The following is a 27,886-nucleotide window of genomic DNA, read 5'->3' as shown; positions in this document are numbered from 1 at the left end:
TCCAGAGAAAGCGCTCTGTTTGTGTTGCGTCGATGAGGTCACAAAAACCAAACATCTTGCGGCTCCCCAAAGAGCTTTCTCCGTCATGGCTCAGCTCCCGGCGGCTTCTATAAAAGCAGCGCCGAGCTCGCACTCGGACCATCTCGGGTCGCACGGCGGCGGTGCCACGACCTCGCGGGCGCTCTTTTGAATCATCTTAGCGCATAGTGAGGCCGTACATTGGTAAGTATAAACTTGCATCCATCCACAGATTTGGGACCAACCTAATGTTTGAGCACCACAGTAAACCCAAGTGATCTGTTTTATTATGGAATGCGTTTGTTTGTCCTGTGTCAATTTCACAGCTGGATAGAAAAATAAAAAGAGAGATGGACAGATGAGTACTTGACCTTTGACCTTTTTCCCCCCACCGCCCACCCACACAATTCTTTGTACTTGCACTGAAGTAGAGACGGCGAGCACCGATGGGGAACCCGTACAACACGTCGTCCGTGTTGGCGTGGCATCACGTGCGCATCCCCCCCGAAGGGGCGACGGCCACCTTCCTCTTTGCCAGCCTCAGCTACATGGTCATCCTTTTCTGCAACCTGCTCCTCATCCTCACCATCGTGCTGAGCAAGAACCTGCGGCAGCCCATGCACCTGTTTCTGCTCAACATGCCGATCAACGACCTGCTGGGCTCGTCGGCTTTCTTCCTGCAGCTCCTCAAGGAGTTGCTGAGCGACTCGGGGCGCTTGTGGTACCCGACGTGCGTGACGCAGGCCTTCTTCATCCACATCTACGCGGCGGGCACCATCTTCATCCTCACCGCCATGGCGTACGACCGCTACGTGGCCATCTGCCTACCGCTCAAGTACAACGTGGTGATGACCTACGGTCACGTGATGAGGATCATCGCCGCCATCTGGCTGGCCTGCTTGCTGATGATCGGCGTGCTCTTCTGGCTCTTGCTGCGTCTGCCTCGCTGCCGCTCCGGCGTCTACAACATCTACTGCGACCACCCCACTCTGCTGGCCCTGGTGTGCGCCGACACCACCCTCAACCAAGTCTACGGCCTGTTCATCGTGGCCGTCACCCAGCTGGTGGCCAACGGCGTCATCCTGTACACGTACATGCGCATCCTGCTGGCGTGCTTTCGGAGCGGGCGATCCGACACCAAGGCCAAGGCCCTGCAGACGTGCGCCACGCACCTCTTTGTCTTCCTGCTGCTGGAGTGCCTGGGGCTGTTCACCATCATCTCCTACAGGGTCAAGCAGCTGCCGCCCAGTTTCAGATCCTTCATGGGATCCTCCACTCTGATTTTCCCGCCATCGCTCAACCCCATCATCTACGGGATCAAGACCAAAGAGATCCGGGACAATATCGTGCACTTTTTTCGGAGTAAAATGATCAAGTCCTGTGTCAGGAATCTACGCTCCTCCACCGCATAGATTTTGATCGAGGTGTAAGATTTGCCGTTTATCGGTACAATACTACAATTGTGACTTTCTCATCTCCAATGATCATGTATGGTCAATAATGCCTTTGTCTCAAGCAAATATTCCCACATTTCCAAGCAAGATTATTATAAAGTAGTGACATTTATGTTGGCTGCTATCGAGACAGAAGTGTGAGATTTTGGTCTTTCCTGAATTGCCTCAATAAAATTTGGGAAACACTGCGTTGCTGACATATAGCCAACAGGTGACGCCCCATTCAAACAAAATCATTCTTTCGAGCCTTTGTGAGGAAAGGAAAAGTGCACTTTGGCGGTAGTAGGAGAGTTGCAACATATTCACAATTATCACTTAAGACAAACATTTCTCCGAGTCTCCTTCTTTAGAAGAATCCTCCCAGTTTACTGAAAGCCTGGTGACATTTTGTAGGAGGGAATAAATGTACTTATCTTAAACGATGTTCTGTATCTTAAACCAAGTGTGCAGGTTCAGCTTCCAGCCGTCTACATGTATTCCATTTCCAAGAAATATTTTTGAGAATTGTTTTGTTTCAACACGAATCTTTTAAATGACTCCATCTTATTTAAGAAGGAGTAATTCAAGGAGAGCCTTAATGGGGGTAAACAATCACGTTTGAGCAATTTGGACTCTTCTTTTGATATTAATTTTCGCTCATTTCTGTAGATTTGCGCACATTACTGCCATCTGTCTGCGAAAACTGTAACTACACCCATAAAAACCACTTTCTCACCGTAGAAGTTTTGTGAATTCTCATACATTGAAAGAGTTATGGAAGAAGGAGAGGGCGTCGAGTGAGTATTTATAGATTCGTGGCCAAAATTGAAAATGCAATCTATTATCCTGATCAAAGAATACCAAAAGAGAGATTTTGTGTCATCCTCGCTGGACTGACTACATGTCCCAGAGTGCCCTCGTCACACTTTATATTAAGATTAGGAATAAATGAATATGGCCTCGCTGTGATGTTTTTCGGCGTCGCTGACAACGTTGCCTTCTAATTCCCCCAACGGGATTTGCGAGGCACGCTTGGCCAAATGTTTGCTGTTCATTACGTTTAATGACTTCTTTTGTTTGTGAGCTGTTGACGGGAAATGCAAAGTCTCGAGACTCCGCAGGCGCTCGCTCGATTCTCTTAATGAATCTCCGGGGAGATTTGTGACACAGTAAACAGCTGAGATTGTGTTTTGCAACACTTTCAATCGTCTCCCGGGATTTACACTTCACTCACGCAATGGCGACCGTTTGCAAAAAGAAGAAATTCAACATTGGCCAAGATAAGCATGATTCATCTTTGATGTATTTGGAGAATAAATGGATTGCATATAACCATTTGAAATATATCACAACATACATCAATTGTATGTTTGTGTTCCTTAAATGCTTAAAGTATAGAAAATACATCCCGACCCAAACATTTCTTGAAATAAAAAAGCGGATCGAATTCAATATGTGGGTAATTTGGAGATAAATAAATACACGTTCAATAAAAAACAAAGTAAAACAGATATTGGCAATATTTCTTTTTTCTATCAACTGTTGTTTTACTTTGCAATATCACCATTCCCCACTAGATGGCAGACATGACTTTGTTACACCTACACGACGTTAAGTAGGACAAATTATTTTTGGAGGATTAGGAATGATATTTGTTTATTTGTCGTTGGCTTAGTGGATCTTTTATCCACGCGTCGTGCATTAAAAATGTACAATCAAAAATAAAATGATTGAAATTGCACAGCGCTGGTTTAAATCCTCCAAATGTGACAGCAGCCAGCTGTGACAATGCAGACGGTGCCACAATGACAAACTACTCACACACACACACAAATTCAAGGCCGCGTGCTGAGAGCGAAGCATTAATCACATGGGATATTAAGGCGTCTAATTGAATCAAAAACAGGAGTTTGTCTCATGTGCACTGCTGGGATTTTCAATTGATTAGGACGATGATTTCAGACTTTCCCTTGTGAGCAAAAATGCCTTCAGTGTTTGTACTGCATTCCTTATTTGCTTTGTCTGAATTCTTGGAAATGCCTTGGTGAGCTTTTCCTGCAAAAGCCGTTGACTCACAGATGACTAAACACTTGAATGGTGAAGGTGTGGAAATGAGGAGCAAGAAGGCCCAACTTGAAGGCCAGAATTAAGATTGAGTTCCCATTCAACACAAAGGGACAAGTCAAGAATGAAACTACTTTTGCCACCTTGGTCTTTACTTGGGTGGAAAAGAAGTACTCGAAAAGAAAAAAAGTGCTCAAATTGTATTGATGCTCTTGTCGTCAAGGGTAACGTCAACACCAGCTTGAGTTTGAATCTCACCCCGGGGAGCTTCGCGTTCGCATAAAGTCGGCGACGGAGGGCGCACGTCTGGGACGGCGCTCTGGAGCTTCCGAGGTTCGTATCGCATCGTTCTGAGCGCTCGATTGCATTTATTATATGCTCTACTTTTCCAGCCCAGGATGTTGTCCGGTAACGACACAAGGTTCAAGAACTTCTTTCTGCTGGGCTTCCCGGGCCTGGAGCCTCGCTATCACGGCGCCGTGTCGGCGTTGCTCTCGTTGCTCTTCCTGGCCATTGCCGGGGGGAACCTCTTTATTTTGCTTCTCATCAAGTTTGACCGAATCCTCCACAAGCCCACCTACCTCCTCTTCTGCCACCTGGCCCTCACCGACCTATTCTTCGGCACGGTCACGCTGCCCCAAGTCATCTGGAGGTAAATGTTTCATCGTGATTTTGAGCAGGGACTGCTGCAAAGGTGGTCCCTTTTTTTATTTTGTCGGGGGGATCTAAATTTGGGCAGGTACTGGCTGGACGAGCCGCGGGTGGCCTTCGCCGCCTGCTTCACGCAAATGTACTTTGTGCACTTCCTGGGCGCCACGCACTCCTTCATCCTGATGTTGATGGCGTTGGATCGATTGGTGGCTATCTACAACCCGCTGCGCTACCACGCCGTGGTCACCAACGGCGCCGTCACGTTGCTGTGCGCCATCTCCTGGCTCATGCCGGCGTCCTGGATGGTGGTCGTGGTCAGGCAGGCCGTGGCGTTCCCTTACTGCGACTCGCACGTCATCCGCCACTGCTACTGCGACCACATCAGCATCATCAGGCTCAGCTGCGACCAGTCCCAGGTAGGGCGCCGGCCGGCCGGCCGCGCGCCTTTTGTCGCCAGCATCCAACCAATTTTTCCACCGCTCAGGTGAATGTGTTGTCCTTCCCCCTGGCCATGTTCAGCCTCCTGTGCCCGCTCTCCTTGATCGTCTTCTCCTACTGCGCCGTCATCGCCACGGTGGCCAAGAAGTACGGCGGCGGGAGTCGGCGCAAAGCTCTGTCCACGTGTTGGCCGCAGCTGCTGATCACGGGCCTGTACTACACGCCGCGCTGCTTCGTGTACATGGCCAACCATCGGGGCTACCTCTTCACCGAGTCGGTGCGCATCGTGGTGATCATGGTGTACAGCCTGCTGCCGGCCGCCGTCAATCCCATCATCTACTGCTTCAAAATGCAGGAGATCAAACAGTACATCAAGAGAAGGTTTTGTAACAGGAGGACACCGCAGACGCCGTAGCGGCGGAGTGTTTTTTTTAAAAAGCCTGGGCCGCATAACGTCCCGCTTAGCCTGGCCTGCCTTTTGGGCCACGTTGGCTTGCCTTGCACTATATTCTGACTGTCTGCACACTTGCTCCATTTTTGCTTCTGTTATTCATCAGTCTCGTATGCGCCTTCTTGTGTCGTTTTCTCGGATGTTTTGTAATATGTCTTGTCACCGTGGGATAGTGGGAAACGCAATTTGGATCACTTTGTGTGTCTTGGCGTGTAAAGAAATTGATAATAAAGTAGACTTTGACAAGTGCTGCCAACAATATATGAAGTTATATTTTCCATCAGTTTACAAATTGCTCCTTTTAGTCAAACACAAGCGTGCCGGACTTTTTTTTATTTTTATTATCTCCAGAGCCGCAAAATCAGCAAAAGTGAAAGTTTCGCCACCAGCCCCAGCACACAGCGAGCAAAAGAATGACTTCTTAAAAAAGAACAGAAAAACGTTTATTTTACGATAGGACATTCTTGAATGTCGACAGCTGCACTTTGTTGATATTCGAGTGGTTTTTCAAACAAAATACTTACAAGGAGGATGGCACATGGAAAAGAAGACTTTTCAAAATAAAAACAGTACCATACAATCAAAAGTGGGAAATCTCATTTCCGAGTGAGAGGGAACACCTAGAGCGACTTAATACTGTCCTGCTGGCAGGGGAGGAAAAACGAGCACAAGAAAAGTCCCCCAAAAGGGAAGATATGTATGTGGTTGGTTTTTTTTTTTTTTTCCTTTCCTCAACACTGTACAGTACATCTTAAAAACATTAAATATACACATGTTCCATCTGAACGTCAACATGGTGGCTTGAATACATTGTGGTTGGTTATATGGCATCGACAAAAATTCAGGTCCCTCGCCCCTCCCTCGCCTACTCATCGTCCTCCTCGTCTTCATCGTCATCTCCGTCCTCTTCCTCGTCTTCATCGTCGTCATCGTCCATCGCCGCCGCCGCCGCCGTCGCCACCGGCGCCACTTTGCCCTTTGTGCGATAGGCCACGATATCCTACGGCGACACCGAGACAAAATTATTTTCATCAACTCGTGGTGCGTGCAAAAGTTGACACACCCCCACTCCAACGCCACATTTGAGTGATATTAACAAATACGACAGACATTTTCAAAACTTGTTATCATATTCATGTGAAGCAATTAAAAAAAGTAAATATTAAACAATGAAATATATTGGTTGGTTGCACAAGTGTGCACGCCCTCGTAGAACCGCAACGTGACATTACCTTGTCGTACTTCTCCTTCAGCTTGGCCGCCTTCTTCTCGTAGGGCTGCTTGTCCTCCATGGACGAGCCGTTCCACATCTCTCCCAGCTTCTTAGCCGTGTCGCCGATGGATAGCCCCGGGTGCTCGCCTTTCACCTTGGGGCGGAAGTCGCCGCAAAACAGGAAGAAGGCCGACCTGTTGGCGCGCGTAGAGTTAACCGTTTGCTCAAACCAGCCGAGCCTGAACGGGTAGCCCCGCCTTCAGACTTTAGAGGTCAATGGAAGGTGCACTCACGGCGGTCTCTTGGGGGCATTGGGGTCCTTGAAGCGCTTCATCTTCTGCCCCTTGGGGGGGATGTAGTTCTTCATCTCGGCCTCATAGCGCACTTTGTCCTGCTTCGCCATGTCTTCAAATTTGCCTTTCTCCTTAGGGGACATGGTCTTGAACAAAAGAAAATACACAATATAGCACGCCTTTTTTTTTTTTTTGAATGATCATCACATTATGTGTAGGGAGGTTGCACAGTGAGGAATGAAGTTTGAAAGCCTCGGTCATCTCTCGCTTACCTTCCATCTCTCGGAGCATTTCTTGGAGAACTCGGCAAAGTTGACGCTTGCCTCAGGGTGCTTCTTCTTGTGCTCCTCTCGGCACGTTTGCACAAAGTAGGCATAAGAGGACATTTTGCCCCGTGGCTTCTTTGGATCCTTTCCCATTTTGTCTTATGCTGCACATGGGAGAAATGAGATGAGACAGAGATATTGATCTTAAGAAAGAATGTAAACACAACACAATGGAGAAGCACAGGCAATATGCAAATGTGTGACTAGGGGCTTTCTTTTGTCTGTTGTTTAATGGGGCTGGAGGGAGGAGAAAGCTAAAGTGGCTGCCTGAGTGAGTGAATGACTGACTGATTGATGATCTGCAGTCGTACCACCTTGATTGCGAATTAAATCAGAATTAAAAAATAACCTTTGCTTTCCAGTGACATGCACGAGGGCTATTTTAGCGTCAGGTAAAAGTTGTCAATGAATATATTAGCATTAGCTCCGCCCTTAGCGATGGCTTTGTGTCCTCCAGCTTGTTAGCACACCGACAGCGAGCTAACCATTTCAGGTGGCTGAGCTGGGGCCGACGGCTAAGAGTAGGCCGCAGGCCATCCTCGCTCGTCACATACCGGCGCCACGTTCGGAAAAAAGTGTCATAGTGAAGATGCATTCGTGGTGACAATAGCATATTTTCCTAAATTCACCTTCTCTACCAGGTTTGGGCTTTTTCCTAGCACGCTACAACGAGGCGAGGCTATGCTAGGCTAAGCTAACGTAGCGAGCTAGCTGTCGGAGGTTAGCGCTCCGTTGACACAAGTGCGGACGTTACGCTGACCCACGCACGCCGCGAGTGTGTGTGTGTTTGAGCTGACATTGGGAGGAGTCAGCCGTTACCCCACGCTACGAGTGGAAATGGATCCACTCCCCTTCCAAGCGTGTTTCGCCTTCCCCAACATTCGACAGACTCTCGCGTCTCCCTATGCTAGCACCCTTTGCCTATCGCTGTCATTCAAGTAAGTTCTCCCCTTTTTCGCCCTCACACCTCGCCACTCGCGCACGGGTAACAGGCAAGGCAAGGCGCTCGCTCCGCCGTCCGTCCGTCCGTCCGTCCGTCAAGGCTGCGCTCCACGCTGCACAGAAACGTCCAACAAGTTCGCGACAAGCAAATGCTTACCTGGTGCGCGTGTGTCTTCTCAGACAATGGGACAAAAAGCGCGATGTGAGTGCGCAATGAGGATGAGGAGGAGGATGATGATGATGCTCCTCGCGTGTTTATCCTGATTGCGGCCGGCGGACATTGGCTGCCGCCGAGCCCCCCGCGAGTGTCTAATTGGGCAAGCGGCCACTTGAACCGGCGGGACGGTTGGCTGCTGGTATGGAGCGGGCTGTGGGACTCCGTGGCGCTAAACTCGAATAGTCGCGAGCGTTACTTGCAAAAGATGCACAAGTGGAGATAGAGCGGAGATTCAAGAGAGAGAATCAGAGGACGAGAGTAAGTCAAGTAGTCTGTCGTTACCTGAGCAGGTGAGAAAAATGATTCAAGTACAAAGTCACTAGTCAGTCACTTCAGATCTCAATGGATGTCGATTAGACACAAATATAGAAGGGGGAATGCGCCAAATCAAATATTGGCCAGCAATATCGCTTTCAATGAATGATGGGTAGATAATCAACCTGTAGACAAGAGGTTTTGATCACGGTTAATTGCAGAAAATTAGAAAATTGCTTGGTGTGCAAATGTGGCAATCCCAATAAGCAGGCACGACCTTTCTATTCTCGCAGAATGATGGCATCCGGGAGGTTGCGGAGGGGCGGCCCGGAATTTGCTCGCCTTCCATGGGGCTCCCGGACTCCAGCTTATCTCCTTTAAGGTACACTACACCACAGTAGTAATTTGTACCTTCAAAGTACTCATGTTGGCCTGAAGGTGTCGCCGCAGCGGCACATTTCACAGCCTCAAGCAGTATTGGCCAATATTTTCCATCGTGCTCGAGTAAGAAGTGGGAAAATCGATCCTCAATCGAACCCTATCAAGAAGACCTCAAAATCTTGACGTCGAGTTTCAATTGTTTATATACGTTTGTCATCCGAGATGGATTGGGAACTGTCGTTGACGACGAAGCGGTTGCTAAGGAACTGTGAGAGCGGGGCCGGCCCAAGCTAATGTGGCGCCTCAGGGCACATTTTATAGGGCGCCCCTCTCCAGCCAACCTTTTGCATACGCTGACAGAACGTCTTAACTTTAACACTGGAAGATTTTCTTCACTTCCTGTTTGTCCGTCCGATTGGGACTTAAGCGAGGCCGAGTCGTAACTATATGATTGTCGTTTCCGTGCCCCCCCCCCCCGTTGGCTTCAAGTTTAATTGCGACTGTAGCCGCAGGGCCATCCATCCATCGCGCCTCATCAACAAGCAGCCGGTCTTTACGGCACCAAATATTGCCACCTTTTTATTTCTGCGCTGAAGTTTTTACGAGGACGCATAAATGACTTGCACGTGATTGATTTCAAGGAGACAAATTGGCTTCCTCTGTCGTCACCCTGTAGCCACTTGAAATCAACTGCACTGAAATAAAGTTGTTGGTTTTTTTTTGGCTTCCTCTTCCCTAGTGAGAAGATCCCCCCCCCCCCCCCCCCCCCCGAGCTCATATTGGGTGAGCTCCACATCCAGCGTGTTGAAGCAAAATATCAAGTTGTGATATTTGACTATCATTGCATTTACATCCTGAAAATTGCAAAATCAATATAGCACATGAAAGCATGATGCAGCACAGGATGAATGACTTTTGCCTGCAGCTCCAATTCTAATGGGCACCCCAGCGCACCGGAGACGACTCGGTCCGGCAAAATCAATCAAGCCCACGCATTTGACGTGACGGCGTTCCGTCAAGGTGAACCTCCTTTTATGGCTTTGCAATCGATGGGAGTACACTCGAGAGGGGAAATGAATGCCCTGCAAACAGCGCACCATCCAATCAGACGCCTTCCCGTGATTCCTTTCATTACCGCTGATGGTGACACGCCGAACCCAAAGAGGCCCATTTAGAGAGGGGAAAAAAAAAAAGAGCAGAGAGCGCTTCTAGTGGAAATTGCGACCCGGCGATAAGAACCACAATCTTCTGATATGGTTTTATGAGACCAAGGTCAACCCGGTATATAAGATGAACTCGTTGAGCCTCCCAATGTGCGATGGGGACAATTTAGTGGGTAGAAAGTTTTGCAGAGGTCACTTTTGGGGCTATACTTTTTCTTAAGAGTTATTAACATCATTGAAGGTTTCTTGCCAGTTATTCGTGAGACCTTACATAATAGAAATAAAGTCGAATAAATCCACAAAGTCAGGCCAGCCGCCTCTTTGCGAGAGGCCACCAGGGTGTCCTTTCCTTCTTTCCATCCTCCTGGCAGCTGTAAAGGGAACATTACGATGTGGAATCGTTAAAAGTCGGGTTTTTTCTTTTTTTATAAGACCAACTTTTATTGCACCGGCGAACTGGATGCCATTGTCCCAAAAGTGTGCTCCTCATTCACTTTATTGGTCATTGTTGGAACAAAAGACATGATTATTATTGTGTTGGGCTGTTTCAGCTGTAAACCTGGAGATCGGCTTGCGGGACATGTGGACACTCCTGAACCTGAGCCTTAATTGTGTACTGAAGTAAGCCGCCTCCTGCTGCGGTCTCGCATTCCCGCAATCCTCTGCACGCTGAGCATTGTTTAAACTAGACAAAACCAGTTCAGAGTGGAAAAAAAAAACAAGACAAATAAAATCTTCAATGTTTAGCCTAACTCCTTTCATCATTTTTATGCCATCATTTTGTTCACTGTCTTTTGTTGTTAACCGTGGTTATGAGCGCGTGTCTCTTTTATCGGAAGCCGCGGCTGGAGGTGGGAAAAGGCCAGCATTTTATTGGCAAATAATAAGCTGGTGTAACCTTTCCAAAGCAGTTAAAGCGCACAAAGCTGGGCCTGCAAAACGGCTTTAGCTTGGCCATGCTAGTTCAAATTATTTCTGTTGTTTAGCCACAGGAAGCAAATGTGAAAAATACTTTTAAAGGCCTTATCCGAGGCCAGACACTTTGCCATCAACGGTGGCCTGAGAAAATCTGCAGCGACACGCAGGATTTGGGTTCCAATAAACCCGATTGCTTCACTTTGTATCGGTTGGAAGACGAGGAAGTGCAATTTAAGGGACAGTGAGCCAAGGTTGTTAAAACAAATGTGCGCATCCCTTGGTTTGTTTTATAGCTCTCCATTAAAAGAAATGGTGGTCAAGCTCAGAGTGGTCTTTTTTTGGACTATCCAAATGCCCTTTGAGTCAGGCAATCTCAGGCACGTTTTTGATGGTTACTCGGTGTCTAAGGTTTGCGAACCACGTGCAGTTGTCAGAAGGTCCGCACGCCGCACAGTGAGGCTGAAGGAAGTGATGCGAATGCCGTTAGATGCGCGTTGCATCACGGGGAATGCGTGCAAAATTGCATTTTGCACAGGCCACCGTGTACGATGCCAGCGAAGCGCGAGAGGTCTGCATGAATCCCGCAGAGATCCTTCCTTCAAAGGCGCCACTTTAGCATCTCCACCTTAATTTGCTCCCCCTCCTCCTTTCCACACATTGCGTTATGACAACTAACGACAAGAAGAGCTTTATATGTTGTATTTTTTTTTTCCATATTGGTAACTAATAGCAACCGTGATTTCCATCCGCGGCGACTGCTTTCATGAGAGTTTTGAAAATGCTAATGAGCAGGCTCTGACTCAAATTGATGTGATTTATATGACTGGCGCTATAGGGGAACGCTCAGTTTGATGCAGTGCAGTTTGACGCAACCGTAAATCACAATATCCACAATAAGCATGCAGAGCTCCTTCATATATTTATTTCCCCGATGAAATAAACTATAATGCCATTAATCCGTTCCAGCCCCCCAAAATCTCGATCAATTTAAACATGTGGAGAACAGCAATAGAACTTTGGATGATGAATGGATGAATGCATGAATGGCTTTATAAAGTGTAGCTATCACACACTGCACGCTTATTGTTTTCATTTTTTATCCCCCCCCAGGCAAGTCCAAGCATCATTGGGACACATTAACATGAAGGTTACATCTCATGAGGGGGGATACAAATAATTAAGAAGTAAAATATTCATAATCCTTGTTTACCTACAAAGAAAAATGACAACGAAATCGAGCTGATTTCCCAAGCATCGATGCATCGACGCATCGACCCAACTCTGGGTGCAGTGTCTCTCCTGGCCTGCCAGAGGGCGCCCCTGAGCCGCGCTGGTGGAGTAACGATGCCGCCTATCACCACGAGAGAAGAGGAGAGGAGAGAAAAAGAGAGAGAGAGAGAAAAAGCTGAGCGAGAGCTCCCACTCCCACTCGCGCTCTGCCTCTCTCCTCACTTCACTCCCCCGTTTGCTCGTCAAAGTGCTCGGAGCTCCGACGGCCGCGTCGTATGTGCCTTTCGGCCACGCTTAGATAGCCTCCGCCCGACACGCCCGTGCGGGACCGGAACCAGTGTCCCCGGGCCTCGGCGAACCGAAACGACAATGATTCGGGACCGGCAGTGGCACGTCGCGGGTTTGCTGTTGCTCTCCCTCGGTGAGTGGCCGCCCTCACTTCACTTCGCTTTGACTTTATTTTTATTTCTTTTTTTTTTTTTTTTGCAACAACGCTTTGTTATTGTTGTTTCATCAATAAAGACGTGACGTTTACACAAGTGACCGCTGACAACTTCCAGAGGAAGTTTGCAAGGTAAGTACTGGAACGTCAGAAAAAAACCACACAACTGCCAGTAGGGGCAAGTAACGGAGTACAAATACTTAAGTACCTTTGTGTACTTTGAGGAGGAGGGGGGGTGACCTTTGACATTTTGCAATGCGCATAGTTACTCCTTGGTGACGTTAGAAAGAACGTGGTGACATTTCATGCTAGTTTATATATTTGTTTATCTAATATTCATCATGCACATCCACTAGTTTGTGTAAAACAAGTATTGGAAGTTAAACTTACGAATGAATTGCTGTATCGTGGAAGATAATCGGCTTTGTGTTTTAATAAAAACAACGGGGATGTTTTATACGGATATTCAAATGCAGTGAAATGCTTTTTATCCATTCCATTTTTGGGATACATTTTCAAATACAGAAAAAATGCACCTATTGATTTAGTCAATACCTCAGCAAAGAATAAAAAAAAACTGCAAATAGGCCAACCATGACCAAGTGCAAATATGAACTTTGTCAGCATACTTTACTTGACATTTTTATTTAGTTCTGTGCCGTGACCTTTTTCCTCATCTCAAATATGCTCCTTGGCTTAGGAAAACATCGCCGCCGCCGCCACCGTCGTCCATATTGCGTCTCTTGGCACACGCCTCCAGCTCCCATTTGATTTAATAAGCAGAAATTGCTTGCCACGTTAATGAAGCCACCCCACGCGGACGGCATGTGCGCAATACGAGCGGCGTGAGCGCGCTTGTGTTTGTCTGCCACAAATGTGTTTCAGCGGGTTCGGGGCATCTTTGCCTGTGTGGAATATAAATGGCGGCACGCAGGAAGAGGTCAGGAATGTGTGTGCGTGTCCAGTCGTGCCAGTTCTGCTACTGTCGAGTGTTGTTGCTGTGTGTGTGTGTGTGTGTCCTCCCTGATGTGCGCTCGAGAGGCCGGACGCTGAGCTCAGAATTAAAAGCAGCAGCAAACATCGGGGCCACCTTCCAACTGTGACATTTTGAAAAGAGAAAGTGATTTTTATGCGGCTTCCGTTGGAGAAGCTGGACTCTTTGCACAGCCAAACATTCATCTCCTTCGGTCCGTTTCTACGTCCGCTACGAAAGGATGCGGCAAAGAGGATCGATCATTATTACGAAGGGCGACAGCAAACGTGAAAAAATGATTGCTTCTTCTCAGGAAATCCCCCCCAAAAAACAAAAGCATCTACCTTGAGTTACCTTTTTTATCACTATCGCTCATTCATGAAAACGTTGGAACACGTATCAAAAGCCTTCGCTACTTTGCAAATCCACTTGAAAGAAGTTCCGTCCTTGCGCTGCTCAGGAATCAAATGCTGACTCACGGCACCGCGGGAGGGCCGCCCTCCATCATCGGCTCATTTAAAGCTGACGGCGGTTAATTAGCTTTCCCGCTAGCACGCTCCACCTTCGCCAACGCCGCCTTCCTTGAAGCCCCGGCGTCTGAATTGTCTCGATGCTCGGCCCCGCCGCCGTCGTCGGCTTGTGTGCGCTCTTCAACGTGTCCGTGGCTTCACCTCAGTCTTAAGCGCTCACCAAAAGTGTTTTTGGAAGCCAAATGGGAGCTCTGAAAAATAGATGAGATTCCCCCTCAGCGCCAGGAATCACATCTGGCCGAGCCAGCGCATGCACGCAAGCACACACGCACACGCGCTTGTTTGCTGGCTGGCCGGCCGGCTTTGAAAACAAAACAATGTCATAAATTGTTTTGATGCCGAACTGGGCTGCATAGTGAACGTCTGCAGGCCCGTCGTTCCTTTTATGTCTTCATCAACGCTCCCGAGTTGTCCTCTTAATAGCTGGCGCAGCACTTTTTGTACTTTCTCAGCGTGGCCGGCTAATAGAGGTCACCATCGTGGCCAACCGCTCTCGGCGTCGTGTCTCATTTAATAACCGGTGACTTTTTTTTTTTTTTAATCGTATTGATTCCTGGGAATTTCTCTCCGCGGAGGATGCGAGTCCCGGATCAATGCCGGCCTAACCGGAAAGAAAGCGATCACGGCGGCCTAATTGTAAACTGTGATGGATGACGATGCAGACGACGCGCTCTGGAAAACGTGTCCGCCAGAAAGATTGATGTTGATCGTTTAGATCCCGCAAAAGGCCTCTTCTCGACTTTTCACAAGCATTTCCAATTTGCCAGTCAAAACCTCAAGGACGAGGTCGTCTTTGAAGGAGTTTCTGAACATTTCCGAAAAGGCCGCATTGTACAAGCGAGTAACGCATCCTTCCGATTGAGAAAATGTATCTAAACGTTTTTTTTTTTCTGGCCGCAGGTCGCATGGTGTTGGCCGCCGGCAGCTCGGAAGAAGCCTCGCAGGTAAGCAAGCGTCTGCTGGCAAGGTGAAACGCCAAGTCTGGCTGGCGCTGTTTGCTTTTAAGACTTTAATTACCTGCTAAGAGGAAACAAAGGTTCCCCACCCCCCGTCGCTAATTGCCCAGTGATCTGCTTTGGGATCAAAAAGCTGCCTTTTTTTTCCCCCCTTCACATCGGCACTTTGCAGCGTGATAAATAATCAACGCTTTGCGTCTCGGGCGCGCCGCGAGCATGTTGACAGCGAGCCTCTTTGCTCGCGGCCTGGTTCAGCTGGGCCGGGCCGGGCCGGGCGGGGATGCCAAACGGCCCTCTCGGATCTCGTTTGCCTTTGTATGAACTTTTCAACCAAATGCGAGGAAGGCTTGAGGAAAGGTGGCATTGGGAGATTTCAACATAGACAGAATGTCAGAGCAGCTACAAGCGTAGTCAAAGCGAAAGCGGGCCGACTCGCACGCGTTCACTTTCAAAGACAAGAAAGACGCCAGCGGGAAAATACGGAAAGACTTCTCGCGTCGCGCGTTTCGACTTAGTCAAAGTCAAGGCGAATCGAATGAATGCAAAGTCAAGATGGCTCTTTGAGAAATTTGGAGACTCGACGTGAGTCATATGATTCGAGTCGCCGCTTTTGTGATTCGATTCGAGTCTTTTGAAGAAACGTGCGCGGACGTTCTCATGTTAAAAAACAGTTGACATTTTTTTTCATGCTACACCTATTCTTAGACGTGGCCGTCTCTGAAACTCTTACGGGGTGACCTAAATCATCTTCGTACCTTGACACGAAGCGGGAAGAAGATCGCATTTGTCAAGACCTGGACCAACAAGCCAAAGGTCATTAGCACCCCGCCCTCAAGTACAAGACAACACTAACAAATTAAGAAAGAATGCACATTTTTGGGTCATGCCAGTGCTCCAGATTAGTCTTGACCCAAAGCGGAAGCAAAGCTTGAATTATAGCACAGTCCAGAGTTTCTTTGGGTAAAGTGTGAACGGGCGGATAAATAATCAGAAGAAGAACGAATGTGATTTCCGAGAGGGCCTCGGCACGGCTTCGTGCTCGGGCTCTAATTATTACTCGGGCTTGTTAGCTTTGTAAACTTTGCCAATTTATTTTGCTTTTAATCTTCTCAAAGCAACGGCGCGCGTCTGATCTAATCACTGTTTGGCTCCGAGTTGTTTGGCTGAAGGTTGCGATCAAACGAGGTAAAGATGAGATGAGGAAGCGCTCCCGACTCCGAGCGGCCGGACGTGGGGAAAAAAAAAAAAAAAGAAAAGAAAATCCGGTTAAATACTCACCTGTTCTGCTCCTGTCTCGTCCCGATATGCTTCGCCGCTCGTTTGGTCCCGCAGGTGCTCGGAGGAGATTTTCAGGAAAAAGCAATCAAAGTTTCGACTCCAACATAGATTGTGATGAAAAAAAGCCGCATCTTGATGCTTGTTTATTGCTTTTCCGGCAAAATCATTTGCATGGACGGGGTGTCGAACCGCCGCCAGCTCTTCCTCCGTCACGGCGTGGCGTGAGCCAAAAGTCCTTAAGCGGCTTAAAGATGGCCACCTTGAAAGTGGGAGCCATTGTGGCCACCGCTCATCATCCATCCATCCGAGCGAGCGAGCGCTTGGGCTTCAAATGAGTCGCACGGCAGGGCTGTGCGGTCACAGTCACCCCCACCCCAGCGGTTGCCCGGGGCAACAAGATTTAGACCACTGTCAACAATTTGCTCCAGTCTGGTGCGTTTTCTGGCAGCTGAGCCGGGCGCTCAAGCCACGGCCGCGTGCAGTCTGACCCGTTTGCCCTTAGTTACATCTTTTTTTGATTGGCCACCACGTTATGATCCGTATATTCTAAAAGAATAATTATGAAGCGTGTATTCAGGTTGAAGTAGTTAACCATTTTTTTGACTGCGACCCACAGTGGGCAGTCGGGTGCTTGTTGCTACGGTTACGGCCCCTCTTCTGGCCTCCCTCCCGCTACTTAATTACGTCCTTAATTTACCTTGACGGGATGTGCGTAATTACACCCGGCGCAATAAAGCCGCTACGGTGATGGAGTGTGACTAATAACACAAGTTAGCGTCTCGCCAAAGTACATCCGTACTGCCCAGTTGAATCCATCCAACCTTCAAACACGTATCTAGGCGTCGTCACGACATTTTTGGAGCCGACGAAATGCGAGAATTAAAAAACGCCACAACATATACGCAAAGCTAACCACATAGTGGGAAAGTTCTTTCTGTCATCTAGTGGTGAAGCATTTGAATCGCACTCAAAAGTCCAGTTTGAGCTTGCAACAGAAAACAAACCCAAAAATATAGCTTTGGAATTGCAGACACTTGTAGTTCATCCTCTAATCTTTCCATTTTTTTTTGGAGTGGGGGGGGGGCGCGAGCACTTAACCGTATTTTGATGAACGCAACAGTCCACAGAGTGTTTGTGAGATTTTTGCCGCGGCGTATCGCAAACCTGCAACCTTGAGTGGGTCTGGCCATCACCGCACGCGAAAGCTAATGTGACCTGACACATTTGCACGACGTGTGTGTGTCAGTGTGAGTGTGTGTCCTCTGGGATGGATTGTGGTGCAAGGCATGAGCTTATGTGTGAAGAGCTTCCAAAGCCAAGGGCTTTTAGGGCATCTTGATCGCTTACATAACACTTCTTTTGTTATGTAGGTGGAATATCAAGGAGTTTTGCAATTCATCACAGTCCATTTGTTTACAGGTAGCAACAAGAGAATTTACTATTGTCTTTATTGGAACAATAGCAAAGCTGGGCAAAGTGCTTTGAGCAGCGTGCCAGTCACACAGGCAGTAGTAATTCAGTGAACCAACTGCCGCTATAGTGTGGTGCAGTGATTTTCAAGTGACCTTTTTTTCAAATGGATTTTTGTAGTGCAGCGCGTCATTGGTAGGGGGAAAAAAAAAAGTCAAAACAGTCTAGTAGCACCACTCAAACACCCAAAGACAACATAAAAACACTCTCAAGGAGCTGCTGTAGGTCACAGCTCACGCCCAGACGCTCACACGTAGATTGACAGGCCTCGTTGTTGCCGCCTCGTGCCAGGCCACGCCCCTTTAAGGCACACGTAACAATGCTAACTGCACTTGGGCGTGGCTCGTCATGAATCAAAAGAAGCCTCTCTTTTTTTTAAAAAAATGTTTATTCTTGCCCATTATCTATTAATACTCCGCCGCTTTCCCGGCCCAAAAGACGAGGCTTCAAAGTCGCGCTCGGCTTGTGATCGATTTCCTCGTCATCTCGTCGGTGGCGCGGCCCGCTCCAGCGCTATCGGCGGAATTAGCATCGCGGCGAACCTGTCGCCGGTCCTCCGTGGTGGTAATTACCCGTCTGGCGTCTGTGATGTTTTGCTGCAAAGCGACCACGTGGAAGTTTGTTCGCAACTTTGAGTTGTTGTTGTGCAACTCCCGCTCTTTGTTGTCAGCCTTAATAATGAAAAATCTCTCTCTCTCTCTGTTTTTCAGACTCGGGAAGAAGATGCACACGGGATCCCTGCCAGGCGACTCGGTGAGTCTAATCACAAAAAAAGGAAACAAACAAAATCGAGGAAAGTGCCGACACGACAGCCGGTGTCGCAATAACGCTTTAAGCGAGTACAAATGCGTGTCTATAAATATGAATGCATGGTACTTAAAAAAAAAAAAAAAAAAAAAAAAAAGAAGCAGACTCGCGCTGCTTATTAAATAAACATACAGCTTTGAGTCATCCACGCCGACTGAGACACATTTGGCAAACCCTGCATCGACTTGTTGTTGGCTTTCAAGCTATGTGCCAATGACAGAAAGAAGTCGACGTTGCATTCATGCTTTGCTTTCTTCAGTGTTCGCCCAAGAAATACATATTTGCAATATTGGAGATTGAAACTTAGCACGCACGAGTCACAGTGAGCATTTTCGCACCCCTCCGCTGAACTGACAGCGGCGGCGCCCGGGGGTCGCGGCGCCGGCCCGCCCTCCTTCCCACTTTGGCAAGTGTCACTATTGATTTGGGCCAACCCGGCTGCTGGCCAGATGCGGAACATATTTCACTTTAGCGCCCTTGATCCTTTTAATCAGCGCCGGCTGACCTCCAGGCTGACTTGGCCACAACAGAAGCACACGGGTTCCCCTCATGCTCCTCCTCACTGGAATAGCCAGGGGAGCTTCTGGAGGACTTTTTTTTGTGTGGGTATTCATTTTTTTGCCCTTTCAATCTTTTGGACATTTCATCTGTTCCAAGGTGACCTGAAAGTCTTAACTCCAAACCAAAAAGCTGCCTTGTGACCTGAATGGAAGGCTACTCTGGCACAATATTTGTAAGTGATGGCTTTTCACCGGCGACGGGCCCAAACGAGAGCACGTTCTGTCGGTGGCGGCCAGCCTGTTTCCGGTGGTATTTGACAGCCAAAGCCGGCCGCGTCCGTGTATTGATGGCGCCTCGGCCGGTCGGATGCTGGCAGGTGCTGATTTTCACAATGTTCCCTTCCTCCTGCAATTACTCGATGAATCGAAAACCATTAGTTTTGAGTCCAAAGCCTGCCCGCACGTTCCGTCTTAATTAGTCCCCCATTTTTATTTTCTATGCCCCAATTTTATCTCGACAATGACGGCTTGGGAAATGGTTTATCTGATTGGGCTGTCAGTCTGGGCTTTGGGCAAACATGCGCGCTGGAGCGTTTAGCCAAGCTAAGCAGAAGGACGTTTGCAGGTTTGCTCTCTAAGCGAGGGGATCGATGGGCTCTTTGTTGTGAGTGACGAGCTGTGCGCCTGGGATAGCTGAACTCACATTTTGTCTTATTGCAAAGGTGCTCGTCGCCTTTTTCACCGAGACTAGTTTTCTTTGCCACCGACCGCGATTACATCCATGTCGAGAAAAGGTTGCAAATGAAAATCCTGCTCTATCTCGGCTTTTTTTTTCCCCTTTTTTCCAAGTGTGAATCCTATTTTCCGAGGACACTGTGATTAAATGAAAGTGTCGACGTTGTCCACGTGCGGCGCCGCTCATTTAAAAGCCAAATGAGTCCACAAGGCGGAAATAACAATTGATGAGCCTCATCAAGCCAAACGCCGGCAAATGTGTTAAGCGCAATTTCTTCCCAGCCTGGTGAGAGCCGCATGTCGATACCAGGACAAACTGAGACGTCAAAAGTGGAAAAAACAATGGCCAGTCGTAGCACTTCCAAATATTTTGCGGTCACGGCGCTCACCTCCGTTTTATTGGGCAAAATCTTTTTTGCAATTTCACTCTCTGACAGGAAGCGGCAACATCAATCTGGACGCCACGGAACATAAAGGGAATGTGTTCCCCGCTGATATAATCTGCCTCTTTGCTCCACGCCGATGACATTGGCCTCACAGACGAGTGCACCGCCCGCCGCTCCGGCTCTGATGTCGCCATTAAAGCGGCCGGCTCACCCCCCGCCATTCGTCTTCACGTGACATCCATTTAAATGTCGGCAATAGTGACGGATGATATCGGCTGCCCAAACAAACCCTCTCGCGCGGCCTTCTTCCAACCAAAATACGGCCTCTGCGCTTGTCCCAGTGACTAAAAATGAACACGCCAAACTGATCATTGGAACTTGGAGCCAATTGTGAGCGGCGAGACACGACGATGTCGCGCATGGCTTGAATTGCGTGATGATGACCCGCGTACGGCAGCTGTTCGCTCAGTCGTGTGAGATTGCCGTGCCAGCTCATCAAATGTTTGATGGCGTGAGGAGGCCATAATCACGCACCCTGAAGTTTGTGGTCTTTTTGTGTGGGGCAGATCTTCAGCAGGTGGTGTTTGTCATCCAAAGTCAGAGCAACTCTTTCCACGCCAGGCGGGCTGAAAAACGGCGAGAAGATTTGCTGCGGCAGGCGCACGCTCGGTCCGAGGTAAGATTGGCGCTGGCTCGATTAAATTTAGCGAGGTTTATCTTTGCTGTGTTTATAAATGCACTGTCGGGAGCATCTTCATCACAAGAAAAATATGATGCTCATGTAAAGTTCCTCACGTCGTTGTCTTGCAGAAACCTCCGGTGGTTTTGCTCCTTCACACTTTATCCGACAACGAGGGAGACTGGAGCATCCTTCCTCTGCTGCCTTAGTGAGTTCATTGAGGGAAGGAATTTGGGGGATTTTCCTCCCGCTGGTTCTTTTTCCCTCATGAGAAAATGATATCGCTTTGAGGATTTGTTTGAAAAAAATGAGGGTGAGCTTCTCACATGAATTCCATTTTTTCTTGTTCCGAGTGGCCAGAGGGAATACGAGAAGCATAAAAAAAAAAAAGAAGTTGCTTTTCAAACTGTATTTCTCTGCGTCCTCAGTTTGTCTCGCACCTTCGGCAAGAATTCCTCGTGGCTGGTGTTCCTGGAAGAGGAGACCGGCGTAAAGACGACGAGGCTCGTCGAAGCGCTCGCCAAGTTTGACGAGAAAAAAGTAAGCTGTCTCTTCCAACTTTTTCCTTCTGTCTTTCTGAGAGAGAGGAGGAAAAAAAAGTCAAGCAAGCGTCGTCAGGTACAAAGCGTCTGCTCAATTAGGAACTCCGCCATCTGCTCGCCTCGACAGACGTGTCGCCGCCTACGTGCTAATTAAAAAGTCTCCTGGCTGGTGGTATCAATTTGATCTTTTTCCTTCTTTTTTTTCCCTTTTTTTTTTTTTTTTCCTGCCAATGTGGGTCGAATGTTGAAACTTGAAGTAGCACTCAGCCTTTGAGTAGTGCAAATGACACTTCCTGGATTGTTTCAATCTCCCTCTGAACACGACATATCCAGTTTTCCACTTTGAGGAGGTCCACCTCCATTTTTGGAGTCCAATCTGACCCGGTCAGCCACAACATATTTTGTCAGCGTTTTGTGGATGTTTTGTTTATTTCTTTTTATTTTCAGGAATGGTTCCTGGGGAAGCCGCTCCACGACGACGAGTCCACCATCATTCATCACTACGCCTTTGCCGAGAACCCGTCCGTCTTCAAATATCCCGACTTTGCTGCCGCCTGGGCCTTAAGCGTCCCCCTGCTAGTCCGGTCAGTGAGCGCGTGTCAACGTTATGCTTGAAGATTCTCAAAGATCACCGTAACGTTTTTTTTTGTTTTTTTCCCAAGGCTCGCCAACAAAGTCCGAGAGGAGCCACTCAAATCGGACTTCACCATCGACCTGAAACACGAAGTGTGTCTTCTTCTCATTCTTCTGATGAGTGTCTCCGTGAAAAAAAACAAAAAACAAACTGATATACAATTTAAACAATTAAAAAAACCCAAAACTCAAGTCATTGCAGGTCACGTGTGTCCCGCCCGGCAGGTGGCTTTGTACATTTGGGACAACGGCAACGGTCCTCGTTTGACCGCCGTGCCCGAGCTGTGCACGGAGCCCGAGGACTCCCCGAGGGCCGAGTTCTGCGCCACCGCGCTGCGCCCCGAGCCCCCCCCTTGCGTGAGTATCCCTCGCATCGGGCAAACAAAAGCTCGACACGATGGGCACACAAGAAGAGCCGATCTGGCAAGGTGTCGGCTGCTTTAGCCCGGCGGCTTTGTTTATCCGTCACTTTGATGTGTTTGATTTTTTTTCCCCATTTTCTTCTCAGGAAAGTTCAACATCAATAGCTAGATTTGCATCACAACCAAAAAAAACAAAAGCTCAACTTTCTTTCTGCGTCCTTGACGAGTCTTTATTTGTTTGTTTTTCCCAAAAAAGGCTGAGCCGGTACATCAGGACAACGTCTTTGTCGCCGTGAAAACATGCAAGAAGTTTCACAAAGAACGAGGTGAGTGTCGATTTGTCACGTCCTTCCAAATGCCGAAGGTTGGCTCCCTTCTTTTGTTCTGCTCAACCTAGTAATAATGCCGAGGCTTGATTGGCGCCGCCGTGAAAAGCTTTTATTTCCAGCTGCAGTCAGGCGCTGCTGTAAATGTCAAATCAATTTTCCATCCCTTCTTGTCGAAATGTCATCTTGTTTTTTTTGGGTTTTTTTTTTGCCTTGCCATTTATGAGTTGTAGCTATTTATTAAGAGATGATCTTCCAATGCAACGCAGTGCCCGTCATCAAGAAGACTTGGGAGAGGGACGCCGTCTACCTGGAGTATTACAGCGACCACGCCGACGCTTCCATACCCACCCTCCATTTGGGAGTCGCCAACACCGAGAGAGGTGAGCGCAGTCGGCCGAAGTTAGCCACGGGCTACAAAAAAAAAAAAAGAAATAATTGTCTTCCTTCTTCCCTTCCCGAGTGTCCAAAAGTTCCCACTTTTGCTGAGTGACTTACAAAAAGTTGCTATGACAGCACGGCGTCCCCGGCCACTCGGGGCCAAATGATCCCAGACAGCCGATCGCTATCGGCGACCAAAAGACGACTTGCACCTAAATGGCCTTTGAAAGGAGCAAAGAGAGCAGCGCAATCGGCACTTTTCCATCCGGGCAGGCGGAACCGGGCATCCGAGTCGCTGCTCGTCGGAACGCGACGGACTGCCAAGCGCGTAGGAGCTCTCTTTTCCAGTTTTACCCAGCGCTGCCCAAATCGAAACACTTTGCACATCTTCTCAACACTCCGTGGCACTTGCAAAAGAGGGCCATTCAATTAATACATGTTAAAAACGTCTTCCTGCTTATGCAAGAATTTTGGGGGGGTGGTTAAAAAATGCATTCTTAATATGCATCGTCGCTAGTTGGCAAAATTCCATTTGTATCTTATTGATTGGTTGTGGCAGCCAATATTGAATTCTGCATTCAGAACTAACTTTTTTTTTTCCCCATTTCGATGCATGTCAATACTTTCATTGACACGTCATTTCACTTTGGTCGATGTTGATTAATAACGAAAACCAAATCGAGAGGAGGTGACTTGTCCTTGGGAGCGAGAAAAACCCCCGAGTGAGTTTAAAGCAGACGGACGCGCATCGTTTCCTCCTGTCTGTTTCTTTTTGCTGCGACAACCCGCGGCGTTATGCTAATGACGCCCGGCAGTCACCAGCCATCTTCGCCTCGCCGCTCGCCTGTCGCTTTTTATTCCTCTCCGTATTTATTTCTCTTTGGCCGGCACGCCTCGCATTAATGCGCTGGCACGTGAAAGTGCGTCCATGTCAAGCGGAGGTCAACAGATGTGAACTGAGCTCAATGATGGACGCCGGGCGCAAGTGCTTTGATGCATTATTCAGCACCGTAAAAAATCACGGTGGTAGAGTTTATTGATAAACACCGGTGCCTTGCTATGCGTGTTAGTAACCCGTTCTCTGCCAGTCCAGTTCAAATGGACGTCTATAGCTCGGCAAATGAGACGGAAGGAATGTCACCTTTGCGTCTTGCGGCCTGCCTGAGGAGAATGACGCTCGTGTCGCCGTGTTCTCGCAAAAGCAACATCCCGACCAGCGCTGGCATTTCCATGACAGCGAACGGCAGGCGTCTCAACGAGGAAGCGCCCGCTCTTCCCGCCGGCCCCGAACGTCACTCAAAGCCTCGGAAACAAGCCGGGCGCGGCGCCTTTGTGTGCATCCCCCCCCCTCCTCGAAAAATACAAAAAGATGAGCTTTTGATTTCCTCCCTGTCAGCGGTTCAAGGTGTCTGCTCTTATTGTGTATTCAGTCGCCAGCTAAGACACAAAACAACACCTTGCCTGCCCCATAAATAATCCAGTCATGCGTCTTATTCTTGTCTTGCCACCGGGGATTTTGCGCTCAGCCCCGATGAGGACAAAGATGCCGTGCGTGCCTTCCTTCCTGCCTGCCTGCCTGCCTGCCTGCCTGCCTGGTCTTAGTTGCTGTTTGAAGAGAGCAGTGCCCTGGTCCTAAACTGGTTTTCACGGATGTGAACTAGCTTAATTCTAAATTGCTCTTCATGTTTTTCTTCCCATTTCTCACTTGCAGCTTTGACTTCCTTGTCACTTTTTCTCAAGTCAGTCTTTGTTCCTTCAGCGCAGTCAGCCCACTCCCGTCCCGTCCTTTGAAAATGAAATAATCTCCAAAATGGCCACTTGCCTTGGCAGGTCACTGCGGGAAAACCTTCGCCATCCTCAAAAGATTCGTCAGCGGCGCCGTCCCCGACACCGAGTGGCTCCTCATCGTGGACGACGACACGCTGATCAGGTTGTGCAAACGCTTCATGTTCAAATACTGTGACAGATGTTCCAAAAAAAAAAAAAAAAAGCTTTTAAAACGCCGGCTGCCTTCACGTTCTGTTCGTCGAGTTGCTTCATCATGTGGAATGCTGGACACGTGCGGTACAGCCTGAGGGACCGACCGACCGCACGTATTCCCGCACCTGTGGATGATGCGTGTGTGTGTGTTAGGAGTTGGATGTTTGTGGACTTATCATGATGAGTTGTGTGTGTGTGTCAGCCTCCCCAGACTGCGATCGTTGCTGAGCTGCTACCAGCCGCGGGAGGCCGTGTATCTGGGCGAGCGCTACGGCTACGGCCTGGGCCAGGGAGGCTACAGCTACATCACGGGAGGCGGCGGGTAAGCTTTGCCGACACGCCGACCCCGCCGGATGTATCGCGTAAATCCCGTTATCTCTCCCTTCAATATCAGCCGCTACCGCTCGCTTCAAAAACGCCACTCAGCCGGCGGTGAGAATTTTGCCTTTTGCAGGGTACGCGTTTGGGTTTGCGGCGCAGATTTAAAATGCGAACGAGCGAGCGAGCGAGCGAGCGCATGGTAATCGTCGCGCTCCTCGTAAACATCCAGCGTAAGCGTCGACGGACATGCGCTGAGGATTTCATTTGTCCCCTTTGGGAAGAAAGCAAATCAAATTCCATGTTGTTGCCACAACAGCAAAATTCCGATTTAAGTCGTCAACAGCTCGGAGCGCGCACCCGAAGCCTATTTTGGAGCCAAGTGTGCCGAAGCACGGCTGCTAAAAATATAATTCATTGATTCCCATTGCTTTGTGCAGCATGGTGTTCAGCAGGGAGGCGGTGGCGCGCCTCCTGCAAAGCGGCTGCAAATGTTACAGCGACGACGCTCCGGACGACATGGTGCTGGGAATGTGCCTCAACGCTCTCGGCGTTCTCGCCACGCACAGTCCGCTTTTCCATCAGGTGAGCGAGCCACAAAGGCTTTTTGTGGGGGGGTTATTTTAAAAACAACAACGACAGTAGCAGCAAAAACACAAATTGCATGACGTGACGGGCGGCCTTTTAAATATATTTTATTTATTTTAATTGATTTCTTTTTCAAAGAAATTCTTTTTTTTTTTAATTAAGCATCACATTTATCTGCCACAGGTTGTGCTTAAGAGACTTGAAGTACCTTTTGGCATCCCTCCAGCAGATAATTGCAATTAGCAACCTTAAAAGTGATTACAATTTGTTTGGATTGTGTCTTTTCTAACTCAGGCCCGGCCGGAGGACTATTCAGCGGACTTGCTTGCTCACCAGGTGCCCATTTCTTTCCACAAACATTGGAACATCGACCCCGTCGTGGTCTTTAACAAATGGCTGAGGGACGGCCGCCATAAAAGCCCGGCCGCGCACGATGCCAATGAAAGCACCAAGACGGAGCTGTGAAATAAAAAAAAAAAAAAGTCAAGCAACCATGGCGTGCGTGTGCGATGAGCTTGCGTCTCGTCAATATTTATATATGTTCGGTATCAGATGGAAACGGACGGGCAATGTTCTCCCCGTTCATGTTGTCAAATCTATTTTTAAATAAATGTATGTGCTTTTTAATCCCTCTCGGCTGCATGCGTAATCTTTCAACGCACACACACGTGTGCGCTCGTCTGGGAAAATGACTTCAGGTTATATTTAGCATCACTGTATGACATTTCAGCACACAATTACAGGATGGCCGCAATGTATCTTTTGACAAATTCTTTGTTTGTCCCTCAAGTCGACTCGCTCGGCGATGGCCGTGAGAAGCGATGACGCAGCTGGGAATTAAAGCGCTAAATCTCACAGACATTATCGCACAACTCCAGCTTCCAAACATCTGCTTGTCATGTGCTGTGAAAGAGAGAGATGGGGGGGGGGGGGGGAACTCTCCAGGCGTAATAATAAAAGCGAGGCATTACTTTCCGGGTTCATTAGTGCCCACTCAGCCGGAATAAAGGAGGCCGAGCGCAAATGCGCTAAGCAAATTGCAGCAGGGAGGCCTTAAGAGGTGGATTTTAACGTGGCGCAAATTACTTCTTTTTGATTACTGCTGAAATAAAACACAATCGAGTTGCGAAAAGCTCCAGTGTAGTTATTACCTTATTCTGCTTGCTCTGACTGGCTGACATTGCTTCAAAGATTATGTACATTTCCCCCCCCCCCCCCCGCCCAGAAAATTCTAGCTGGATCAAGTCCTCCAAAAGGTTCAAGACAGAAAATAAATCTACTAATCTTAAATGTTGGATCCACTTTGATGCACAGTCATGGAACAGTCAAGTCTCTTTCTTTTTTTCTTCCCTTCACCTCTGGGTTTGCTATCATTAATTTATCTGAAAAGACTGGCAGACACTCCTGTTCTCAAGTGAAGGCTTGCTTTTTTCTTCCTCTTTACTATTTTATATTTAATACAGAGGGTGTCAGGCTAGGGTCAGGTAAGGGTTAGATCCAATTTGAAATTAGGCTTTCAAGAGAGTCTTCACAATAGTGCAGATAAAAAGTAATTAAGAAGCCCACACCAACAAAAAGTAGTTTTGTAACATTTATCTGTGACTCATATTGCTGATTCTATGTAATATTATTGATATTATTGCGATAAACCATGGATGGAGTTTAAAAGAAAAAAGAAAAAAAAACACAATCCAGGACAGATTGATGTGTAAATGCGTGATATGGGAGATTTACAGCAGTAGGCGAGACAAAGCCTTGCAAACACACACACTAAAGGTCAATACTTATTATTTTACTTGATAGCTTGGCGGATATCACTGCATGCGATAATGACCAAATTGATTGACCTTCACACAATAAGATACTCGCTTTGCAGGAGTCACTTCATGCAATATCAAGCAGGATTAGAAATGATTTATGACGCGGTCACACGACGTCTTTACATTTTGTTTTTGCTGTTTAATAAAGTTTCAAAACTTTATTAAGAAGATTTACATTGCGTTTCCT

General features: G+C 48.0%; 4 protein-coding genes and 1 long non-coding RNA gene across 8 annotated transcripts; 4 read left to right on the top strand and 1 right to left on the bottom strand.

Annotated features, from left to right (window-relative positions):
• Positions 1–464: 464 nt before the first annotated feature.
• On the top strand, positions 465–1,430 carry LOC147053985 (olfactory receptor 52B2-like). Its single transcript, XM_085916380.1, has one exon. The coding sequence runs from the start codon at positions 465–467 to the stop codon at positions 1,428–1,430; it is 966 nt and encodes a 321-aa protein (XP_085772506.1).
• A 739-nt stretch (positions 1,431–2,169) lies between these two features.
• LOC147053984 (olfactory receptor 52E8-like) lies at positions 2,170–5,314 on the top strand. Of its 3 annotated transcripts, XM_085916206.1 has the most exons (5): positions 2,170–2,248; positions 3,739–3,848; positions 3,908–4,167; positions 4,255–4,582; positions 4,651–5,314. In XM_085916206.1, the coding sequence occupies exons 3-5, from the start codon at positions 3,914–3,916 to the stop codon at positions 5,017–5,019; spliced, it is 951 nt and encodes a 316-aa protein (XP_085772332.1). In that variant the 5' UTR covers positions 2,170–2,248; positions 3,739–3,848; positions 3,908–3,913; the 3' UTR covers positions 5,020–5,314. The 3 variants fall into 3 exon arrangements, with proteins under 3 accessions (XP_085772332.1, XP_085772334.1, XP_085772331.1); XM_085916208.1 differs by lacking the exon at positions 2,170–2,248 and having other exon boundaries at positions 2,414–3,848; positions 4,686–5,314; XM_085916205.1 differs by lacking the exon at positions 2,170–2,248 and having other exon boundaries at positions 2,414–3,848.
• Positions 5,315–5,482: 168 nt separating this feature from the next.
• Positions 5,483–8,154, bottom strand: hmgb1b (high mobility group box 1b). The gene is made up of 5 exons (XM_085916209.1): positions 7,987–8,154; positions 6,834–6,991; positions 6,562–6,707; positions 6,288–6,462; positions 5,483–6,055 (listed from the first exon to the last, which is right to left on the bottom strand). Exons 2-5 carry the CDS (start codon positions 6,978–6,980, stop codon positions 5,921–5,923), a joined length of 603 nt encoding a protein of 200 aa, XP_085772335.1. The 5' UTR covers positions 6,981–6,991; positions 7,987–8,154; the 3' UTR covers positions 5,483–5,920.
• LOC147053982 (uncharacterized) lies at positions 7,351–10,597 on the top strand. Its single transcript, XR_015066661.1, has 3 exons — positions 7,351–7,825; positions 8,595–8,683; positions 10,397–10,597. It is a non-coding gene; the product is annotated as an uncharacterized LOC147053982 (long non-coding RNA).
• A 1,514-nt stretch (positions 10,598–12,111) lies between these two features.
• On the top strand, positions 12,112–26,504 carry b3glcta (beta 3-glucosyltransferase a). Of its 2 annotated transcripts, none has more exons than XM_085917143.1 (15): positions 12,112–12,414; positions 14,839–14,882; positions 18,353–18,395; positions 20,637–20,746; positions 20,881–20,957; positions 21,178–21,289; positions 21,739–21,875; positions 21,954–22,017; positions 22,150–22,281; positions 22,543–22,612; positions 22,882–22,995; positions 24,824–24,923; positions 25,176–25,295; positions 25,732–25,876; positions 26,174–26,504. In XM_085917143.1, the coding sequence occupies exons 1-15, from the start codon at positions 12,363–12,365 to the stop codon at positions 26,342–26,344; spliced, it is 1,491 nt and encodes a 496-aa protein (XP_085773269.1). In that variant the 5' UTR covers positions 12,112–12,362; the 3' UTR covers positions 26,345–26,504. The 2 variants fall into 2 exon arrangements, with proteins under 2 accessions (XP_085773269.1, XP_085773271.1); XM_085917145.1 differs by lacking the exon at positions 12,112–12,414 and adding an exon at positions 12,503–12,567.
• Positions 26,505–27,886: the final 1,382 nt, after the last annotated feature.

Source organism: Syngnathus leptorhynchus, chromosome 7 (genome assembly GCF_054491065.1).
Source record: "Syngnathus leptorhynchus isolate UIUO chromosome 7, UIUO_Slep, whole genome shotgun sequence".
Lineage (NCBI taxonomy): Eukaryota > Metazoa > Chordata > Actinopteri > Syngnathiformes > Syngnathidae > Syngnathus > Syngnathus leptorhynchus.
Note: the sequence above shows the minus strand (reverse complement) of the source record. Positions and strands in the feature narration are given on the sequence as shown.